The sequence below is a fragment of the Hordeum vulgare genome, chromosome 2H (assembly GCF_904849725.1).
Source record: "Hordeum vulgare subsp. vulgare chromosome 2H, MorexV3_pseudomolecules_assembly, whole genome shotgun sequence".
NCBI lineage: Eukaryota > Viridiplantae > Streptophyta > Magnoliopsida > Poales > Poaceae > Hordeum > Hordeum vulgare.
The window spans coordinates 254,236,009-254,246,170 of NC_058519.1; the positions used below are offsets into that span (position 1 = coordinate 254,236,009).

Here is a 10,162-nt window from a genome sequence, read left to right on the forward strand (position 1 = left end):
AGATTCGGTACCGGGAGGCGGGTTATGAGGGGAGGTATGCTGAAGGCATAGTAGGACGGAAGGATAAATGGAATGAGATCCTTAACCGGTGCTAATTGTTATTTGATTGCAACACAATTTATTTTATAGCTCTTGTCATACATCCTTTTGTATTCATCTTAGTGCCTATTTGACTTGTTTTCTACATAAATTATGGACCCGCTTTGTTGATGAACGGTCGCCAGGAGGAGGTGGCATTTGTGAACGATTTCGTGGATGATAGTTTCTTCAGAATGACATGGCATTTTCTGTTAGAGAAGGAACTTTTAGTTTTTCAAACTGTCACTGTGTGATCTCGTCTCAAAACTAAATATTCTATGAGAAGGGGTTCAATTGCCACCCCTTTTACAACGACTGGTAGTCAGTTAACTTTTCCTTAAATGATAATATAGGAAAGAATAAGTATCAAAACTACTGCCATGGTGCCCATTTCAAGTCTAACAATGAATTAACAAGTTTAACATGTGAAGCCATTTTTATTTGTTGTGCGGACTGTTACCATTAATTTGTGTGCTTCATAGCGATGGAGTAAATGGCCAGTATTAAGTTCAGAAGGTTGTCTTTGCCTATGTAACCAAAAAATAAATTAAAAGCCCGTGGCAATGCACGGGCGTTCTACTAGTATCATGTGGTAGGCAGCGGAGATGTAACGAAGGAAACGTAACACTAAGCATAACAAAGCTAGAAACAATGTCAAGGTTACGATCATCTTGCATGTGATTTCTTCAGACTGGAACTGATCATGTTCTTCCTGCACGAACTCTCCGGACTCCCCGAACTTGTTTTTGGCCTCAGTAACTACCAAAAAGAAACAAACATCTAATAAACACCAGCAACAAATGATGCAACAGACAATATGATGCATGTATGCACTGCTCCAACACAAGCACATAAAATAACCCTACATCAATAAAACTATTGCCACCTCACCACAAGGGGACTTCCCACAGGAATGCTCAAAATCAGAAACCAACAACACCCTTAGATTCATTGGGATTTTCTATCCCAAATCCATATATCATAGTGCCACCTTTGCATACAGAACAACTCCACGAACAGTAAAAGAATAATAGCAAGAATCAAACTACAACACATATTCAAGAACAGGAACTGTTCTTGAGCCAGCCCAAATTGGCAAGTCCATATCTGGACATTTCCAGAAATGGAAATATGCCAATTTAACATAAGGACAAATCACAAACAATAATAAAAATAACAGGGAAAAATATATATCTACGCATTGGTGCTCCTGATGCTAACTACTGTTGCCGCTACTAACTTCTGAAGCTGCTGCTACTGCTGCTAAGCAACAGAGCAGAGCACCGGCAAGCACAAGCGACGCGGGCCTCGGCCAGAGAGAGACAACGGAAGAGAAGAGCGGAATCTTGCTCACCTAGCGGTAGAGAGTCGATCCTACGCCGGAAATAAAGAGGACGACGAGCCAGAGCGGAAGAAGACCCGCCGGAGTTGAAGAAGTCGCCGCCGTCGTGGACGTCGAGGTGGAGGTCCTGGCGCCGAACACTTCGCGAAAATGGAACCCCCCGAGCGTCCACTGTTCCTTGATATAAGGTGTATTGCTTTTTGAAAAAAGATCAGAAATATAAGGTGTATTCCGTTGCACCACTCGTTTGGCTATTTGTTTTAGGGATTTGATTACATTTTCTTATATCAGGCAAACTCCTTTATTTTCTGATGTCAATTAGTCATGTGTAATCTCATCCAAAACTTTTGAAATGTTCCCTCCACGTGTGTTCTTTAATTTTCGTGCCAAAAACTATACACCCTGTATTTAGGAACGGAGGGAGTATATCATTAAACCTAGGCTGTTTTGCAATAAAAACAAATGCTAGTGCTTGGAGAAAAATAAAAAAGCTCCACTTCTCCACTCACAAGAATTGAGAGGAAAGATGGAACATTTTTATAGGATTTTTTAAACAAGTTGAAAACACAAGTAATCACATATTTGAATAGGAAGGGTTTGAACCATGGTGCTTCAAAGGTTTTGAATGGCTTTGTTGCATCCTCACATGCACAAGATCACAACCACGCATCACCACATGATCATCAAGGTGGCACAACACACAAGATCAAACCATCAAGACAAAAGGAAAAAAGAAACAAGATATGCATGATGCATGAGATGCACATGAAATGACAATGCCACAAGCCTCAACTCCATAACATTGCCTCAACATAGTTGCCAAACAAGGAAAGGATTACAAAAGGGGGAAGAAAAGCACTTGGGCTGTTACAGGTATGTGCGGGGCATGCCCGCCCTTGGCCTTCACCTCCACGCCTCGCGTGTGCTAGACCTGCGGGCCTTCACAGACGCTGACTTGGTAGCCTGGCCCAATACGAGACACTCCACCTCCGGCTTCTGCGTCTACCTCGGCGACGTCCTCGTGTCCTGGTCATCAAAACGCAAGGCCATCGTCTCGCGCTCCAGCATCGAGGACGAGTACCGTGGAGTTGCGAACGTCGTCGCTGAGTGTGTTTGGCTTCGGAAACTCCTTGGCAAGATGCACTCCCCCATCGACAAGGCCACGCTGGTATAGTGCGACAATGTTGCCGCTGTCTACTTGTCAGCCAACCCCATCCATCATCGTCGGACAAAACATGTTGAGCTTGACATCATCTTCTTTCGCGAGTGGGTGTCCCTTGGCAAATTTCGTGTCCTCCACATCCCCACTCGTGAGCAACTCGCGGATATCATGATCAAAGGGTTGCCGACGGAGGTCTTCTCCGATTTCTAGTCCAGTCTTTTTGTCGCCCCTGCCGATGTCACGACTGTGTGTGTGTGTGGGGGGGGGGGGGGGGGGGGGTGTTAGACTAAGTAGTTATGACATAGTAGTGGCACACCCACGACCTTCCTCGTCTGCAGCCAACACCCTGTATATCTACGCAACGTGTGAGCATAATCGAGTGTGTGTTGAATCTCATTCTCCTCCCTTCAGCTATCAGTCTCCTTTTCCAACTCCGGCACTGCCCGCTACACTCCATAACGCAGGTCGCCTAGGCCGACCTCAAGGTCGTCATCGGCGGCCGCGCCATCGCTAAAGCCTGGCAGAGCACCGGCGACGGCAAGCAAGCCGAGCCCGGCAGAGTGGCCGCGCACCTTTTGCTTCAGCACCAAAGCTGTCAGTGATGTCGTCAGGAAGTCCCATGGTGGGACGTTTAGCTCTGTGCCGGACGACAGCAGCGTGAGAGGACCCTTCTCGCAGCTCCTCTCGCGGCGGGCTCTTCACGGTGCCCAACACGTGCAACTCACCCTGATGCCCAAGGCGTACAACCTCGGAACCAACCGTTGAACAGTACTCGTCCTCCTGCCATGGGGGTACTTGCGTAATGTTTAACAGGGTAAACGGTTCCAGTGGGCTAAATGGGACAACCCACTTAATTTTCATTGTGTCCAACGGGGTTTCACTTAAACAGTTTAAGTGGGATGGGATGATTACTCCCACTAAATCCCACTCCCGCCTGCAGCCTCATACTCATCCCACTCTCCCGTTATACGGTTTATGAGTTCATCAACTGTTTTGAGAATGATTTGCCCTCTTGGGGCATATGATTCTGATTTGGATGGTTATGCTTGGGACAGGAGAAACACCTTCCATTGCATCGTCTGTATGATGTGTCATGATAACCAGACATTAACATAAACATGAGATTTCCTTTTTCATTTGCAACACTAAAGCTTTTGAGATCTAAACCTTGATGGCTTGATTCTTGACTTCCTATGCATAACCTTCTGTTTCACGAAAGAACAAGTTAATGACTTGACTTGAATAGTGTGCAAAAAGGGAATTTCTCTTGCATGTTTCAACTTCTTATCGGTACAAAAGCACTAATTTCTAGCTCCTCAAGTTCTCCAATCTTATTTGCCAAAGGGAGAGATGGCTTCAACAATGTACTAATTTCTAGCTCCTCCACTTCTACAATCTTGGTCAATGTTTTTCCTCCTTCCAAGCTCCCATTTTTTTCTAATCTCTTAACCTTGGTGCACGAGGCCATTGGCAACGAAACCATGTATGGATTCACTGGCTTCGAAGGCACATTTGAAATGAGTCAATTTTGCTAAATATCCTGCTCAAATCTGTTTGATGTAGAAGCTCGCTTCATTACCTATCACAAATATAGTTTTGCACTTGGGGAAATTGTATGTACTTCTATGAGTAACTTTTTCAATGCTATCGTTCAGTAGGGTGCATTTCAGCTTCCAACCGCCTTGCCGATAGGACTGTCTTACATCAACTATAGCTTATGCAGCATAAGATGAACAAGTTGCAGGACCAGAGAAGAAATGTCTCCAATCCCATGTCCCAGCTATTGGACAAAGGTCTTCAAAGAAAAAAAAAGGAGAAAGGTTTCCAAGTCTTGACTCTTAAGCAACCCAAAGGCGGCTATAAATAAACATGGTTCCATCTTCCTCTTGCATCCGCCATTTCCAAAACTTGCTACATCTCCATACCATATATGGATCTTCCACTTCATTATCATCCCACCAGCTGTGTTTTCTCTGCTGCTTTTCCTCTCCATGGTTTTTGCAGATGCAAACTTCCATCGTGTCAAAAGCAGCATATTACCCCAATTCTGTTACAAAAAGGAACCAAAAGTAAGTATTGCATATGAGATATGTTACTCAAATTGTGGAGTTCACATGTTGTCAAAAAGAAGATACTGCTTGCTTCTGACATACTTTCAGATGGAGCATGTGAGTATGGCACATTTCAGGCAACACTTAAGAACGCCGATGTTTCTGCATCGGCGAGCCTCTACAGGAATGGGATAGGCTGTGGCGCATGCTGTCAGGTAAAATCCATCTGTGGCGGTGCTCCAGGTTGCCTAAATCATGAAACACCATTTTCCTATTCCGGGTAAGAATGTCAATTACCAACAGGTGAGGTGCACAGATCCTAACAACTGCTCTGCAAATGGTGTGACAATCGTAATCACGGACTCTGGAGTTGAGTGATGGCACTAATTTCATCATCATCCATGCCTTTGCTGGTGTGGCTCCTCAGAGTGCGGATGGTGGAGAAGCGCTGCTAGCCCTTGCTCGTGTTGGAATCGAGTACAGGAGGTGTGTGAATACAATAAACCTGTCTAAAACTATTGCATGTGCCACACTTGGTTGCTTTCATCAGATGGCAAAATAAGGCAAAACTGGAAAGTACGCTAGTTATGATCCTGCAACTCTCTGATACAGGGTTTCTTGTAGCTACCCGAATAAGAACATTGTCTTCAAGATTACTGAAGGCAGCAATTTCCCCTGCTACCTAGAATTTGAGATCTAGTACCAACAAGGTAGCAACGACATCATCACAGTCCAGCTTTGTGAGGTAAACACTAATTAAACGGTATGTAAATCATGCATGGAATTATTTACACCAAATTATACAGAAAGCTTTTCATGTGCATGAAATTTATAGTACTGAATACCTGTCGATGGCTGGATGCAGACAGTGAACTTGACATGCCAACTTCTGAGACGGACTCATGGTGCAGTATGGGCTACCGTAGCTCCCCGCGGTGGTGACCAGAAATGGCTAGTTCCGACAAACATAATACCGCAGAACTGGACAGCAGGAGTTCTATAGAACTTACATACAGAATATAGAGAAATATTAAATTTCCTGTGCACTTATCATGAATAATCTTGCGAAGTATTTGTTGTAATTTTTCATGGATGATCTTGCCTGTATAGTCTGTGCATCAATAAATTGCACATGGGAGAATAAATATCACATGAGCAATTTAGCAGCTCTTCTCCAACTGTCTCCAAAAGACATCAGTCCTTATTTGTTAGATAGAGATCATTGATCAACCAATCACCACATTTCATGGAACTCAATCACCACATTTAATGGAATAAATGCAATGAAGTCAAAGAAATTGTACTCTTATAATAATTGATTGTAATTAGCACCAGTCTTACCAAATTGGAAACAAGGTCTTCAGGATCTACTTGCTTACATCAACATGGCAACATATTAGTACTGCACATAGCCATACTTTAACAAATATTTGACTAAAACTACAAAGAACCGACTGAACCGTTCAATTGTCCACTGGATTCAGGATAAGCAGAAATTCCAAACAAGGATATCAGTCCTGATATTTTGTCAAGAAACAAACCAATTATCAGTAACCACTAAAGGTACTCACCAAAATAATAAATTCGACAGGAAGGTAAAAATTAACACACAGTAATTGAATGAACAATATCAAGTGTAATATCCTGAATACTCAATAGTTTCAGAAGTCAAAAGTTCACAACAAACACCGATTTAAACTTAAATCAGAACCAGTTATAACTTAAAAAAGCAAGTGAATATAAAACTGACTCAAAATTTGTCAGGAAATCAGGTCAACCGTAAAGCAGTTAGATGAACTCAGCCCAATCTCGGCATACATCATGTTATACAAACCACAGAACCTGCAGAATTAACGGAGCTTCCAGTTTCTTGTTATAGAATATGCGGCGACTATGCGCAACAATACAGAAAAGCTTTTTCGGTAAAAAAAAATAAAGAAAAGCTTCTCGGTAAATAGCATTAATCTGCATGTCAAATATCTGACTGGGCACACACAAACTTTAGCATGGCGAGTGGGTGGTTGCAGGCATTAGGCAACAAGCACACACATCAGCATGTTTTCTGCTTTTTGTCTCATATACTTTCATGCCCCAGGCAGCACAACTGGTAATTACGCATCAGTCCACTGTCTGGGCCTCGGCAGCCAGGAGCCATGCCGCTCTGGAGGGAGATGCCCAAAGGGTTGCAGGGGTAAAGAGAGACAAAAAAGAGATAAGAGAATGAAGATACTTGTTGCCCGTTCTTCATTGACAAAAGCATCCTCATATAGAGAGGGATTTCCTGACAGATTTATCTAGAGATCAAATCCAAACTTACTTCAAACTAACACAATCTCATATCTCCTAACATAATGGGGAGGGCATAGCCAGGACGCCAGCCCTTAGCCTCACTGCCCCTTGCCTGTCTACTGGCTGTGGTGGTCTTCTCCCCATGTTGGTGTATCAGGGAAATCCTCACACGACTAGAAAATAGAGACTTGAAACATGTTGGTAACAACACAGAGGACAAGAGACTAAAATAAAATTCAACATAGTTTTGATCCCTGCCCTCAAGCCTCCACCGCTCCAATTTAGGGGTCTCGCAACCAACAATCTGCCCCTTCTATTATAATATGCTAAACTGTAATGAGTTGAAATGTTAAAACATTATACCATTTTCTGTATGTGCAACTGCTCTTGCTTGTGTTGTATGGTCAGGATGATTTCCTACAAAAGAAATTGCTTGACTACTTGAAGCAACAGCATGGTTTCCATTCTCAGGATAGCCTGTCTGTAGAATATCATCCAGATGCTTCACAAGAACGCTTGATTGACTCTCAATGTATGACATTGCCTCCTCGGATTTGGCGGCCCTTGAAGCTATTAGGCTAACCATACGACACATGTTAGAGAAGCGAACATCCAAAGATGACTGCATGATACTGCTAGATCCAGAGTAAGGTTCTTCTCCCATTTTAACAGAGCGGGCATCTTTCCTCCATCTCTTCAAAATGTATTGTTCCGGGAGCTCCTTAATATTCTTGAGATCAAGTACCTTTAGTACATGACAACACTGGATTCCAACAGATTCAAACTTCCTGCAGCTGCAAGTGGCCAAGCCATCTAGTGCATCAAATTTTACAATGCCCTCTGATGGCTTCTCATCAAGTGTTATTTTGTACTCCGACACTGTCCCAACTGCACCGCAGGGGAAGGACATGCAGTTCATGTAAGCCTCAAACTCACCCTGGAACATCTTGAAAGCTTCAGGTGTATATGCATTTGAAGATTGTTTTAATATTCGCAAGGACGGGATTGGCAAGGTCACCTGGTTTCCATCAACATCAGCCTGTAATTTCTTCGAGCGATGCTCTTCCAGCATGGTCTCATAACGCTTGAAGAACAGCAGAATATCTTCCTGCTCACTGAGCTCCCGTTTTAGCTCATTAATCATATTATCCTTTCTAAGAGTAGTGAGAATATCAGCAGAAAACATAGTTCTCGTATAAGGCAGAGCCCATTTTTCTTTCTCTAGAAATAATCTACCAAGCCATTCACTCTCACCAATGTCATGTTTCTCAATTAGCTTTTCCCATGCAGACAAGAACTCCATCTCATCCTCACAGTCAAAGAGACACTGGCTCAAAGCATTGCCAAAACCTTTTGAGCTTTCGAACACCTGCTTCAAGTGCCTCTTTGAACTGTGGTATATATGCCACACACTTGCACAATGGTTACTCTCAGGCCAGACCTCTGCTGCTGCAATGGCACATTCAGAATGCTCATCAATCAGAACAGTCTTTGGCTGCCTATCACGCATGGCATCAGCAAACGCCTGAAATACCCATTTCAGTGACTGGATGCTGTCATCATAAAGCAAGGCTGCACCAAATACGAGTAACTGCTTATGGTTGTCCACACCAACAAACAATGCAAATGGTCGCCCATACACATTCAGCCCATATGTTGTATCAAAGCAAACAACATCACCAAAGCTTCTGAAGTCAATGATTGACTTTGCATCAGCCCAGAAGAAATTTACAGCCGAATTCCCATCAGGTGCCATTCCTACTGCATAATACACTGAAGGGTTTCCCACCTGCAACCCTTCCATGTATTCCAATGCAGCACCAGCATCCCCAAGCTGCACACCCTTTCCCTGCTTCCTTCGATGCAGTTCCCCTGCACCAAGCTCGTGCACTCGAGCCCTCATCTTATGTGACCGCAGCTTGTGCACGGTCTCTGAGTTAGCGAGTGGGTGATTATGCTCCGCAAAAAAATTAGCAACCCGGTATGTTCGGCATGGGGTGATCTTGATGACCATTCTTGCCTGGCAACCTGTTCGTGTTGGTGGTGGGCCTGGCCTAGGCGTGCCTGGTGCCCCTGCACCAGCACTGGTGCTGATACTGGCCAGGCTATCGTGCTTGGCACGGTCACTGACGCCCTCACGGGAACATACAAAGATACGAGACACAATCACCCCACGCTTGCGCTTCTTATATGATCGGCGGACGCTGAAACCCACATGCTCGGCGTACCGGTTGTAGAAGGCATAGGCGTCATCTTCCGTCTCGAAGTGCATCTCTGGGCTTGGCCCGTCCCTGGGGTCCGGCAAGCTTGCGGCAGCGGCAATGCTGCGATGCGAAGAACTAGATGGAATCATTGCCAGTGATACCGCGGATGCTGCAGAGGCGAGCTGGTGGTTGTGCTCGGCAACAAATTCAGTGACACGGAAGGCATTGGCAGAAGGAAGTAGCTTGATGGTGAGGGACGCCAGGCAGCCGGTGCGTGAGTCCGGGCACCTAGGAGGCGGTGGCGGAGCAGCAACGGTGACGTTGGTCTCATCTTGAGGCTTCTTGGGTTCTTGGCGGAAGCCCTGCTTGGAGCAGACGAAGAGACGGCGGGTAACGGTGTGCCGGGAGTTCTTGGACTTGTTGGACTTGCGGACGACGAAGCCAAGGCGAGTGGCGTATGCCTTGTAGAACTCGTACGCGTCGTCCTCCGTCTCGAAGTACATGCCTATTTGGGGCGAGGTGGGGACGGCGGCATCATCCCCGGAGGCAGCAGGTGTGGAAATCGAGATTGCTTGGCCGAGAAGCGCGGGCTCATATGAGCCAGCGACAGCGGCGGCAGAGGAGGGGGAGGATGAGCCGGAGGTAGTCGGCGAGGAGTCCCCGGAGAGGGAGGCAGGGGTGTGTGCGGTGGTGGACATTAGGGTCTGTGCTAGGGTTTGGAGGAATGAAGGGGGAGAGCAGCGGGAGGAGGAAGAAGAGGTTGGATGGATTGGTTGTGGAGGCGGCGGCTATGGGTACATGTGTGTGGTTGAGGGATTGATCAGCGCCATCGTTTTCGCCGCGCTGAAAAAAATAGTCCTTTTAGCCCGCGCTAGTGTTTCGGGCGTTTCAGCGGACGCGTAAAAATAGCGTGTGCGGCATATGTAATCCAGCGCGCGGGAGGAAAACGTCATCGTGCGCCGCTGATTTGCTGCGTCCGCTCCCGCGCGCTGAACTCTCGAGCGCTCGCACGAAACTCCACCTACCCATCCAGCCG

The 10,162-nt window shown here is 45.5% G+C and overlaps 1 protein-coding gene and 1 pseudogene across 2 annotated transcripts; one reads left to right on the forward strand and one right to left on the reverse strand.

The window, feature by feature from the left end:
• The first annotated feature begins 2,306 nt into the window (after nucleotides 1-2,306).
• Nucleotides 2,307-6,065, forward strand: LOC123426332 (annotated as a pseudogene).
• On the reverse strand, nucleotides 4,177-9,915 carry LOC123426017 (protein FAR1-RELATED SEQUENCE 5-like). 2 transcript variants are annotated; one of them, XM_045109796.1, is made up of 4 exons: nucleotides 7,286-9,915; nucleotides 5,975-6,150; nucleotides 5,479-5,811; nucleotides 4,177-4,629 (listed from the first exon to the last, which is right to left on the reverse strand). In XM_045109796.1, exons 1-2 carry the CDS (start codon nucleotides 9,822-9,824, stop codon nucleotides 6,074-6,076), a joined length of 2,616 nt encoding a protein of 871 aa, XP_044965731.1. In that variant the 5' UTR covers nucleotides 9,825-9,915; the 3' UTR covers nucleotides 4,177-4,629; nucleotides 5,479-5,811; nucleotides 5,975-6,073. The 2 variants fall into 2 exon arrangements, with proteins under 2 accessions (XP_044965731.1, XP_044965730.1); XM_045109795.1 differs by having other exon boundaries at nucleotides 5,479-6,150.
• Between the last annotated feature and the right edge of the window lie 247 nt (nucleotides 9,916-10,162).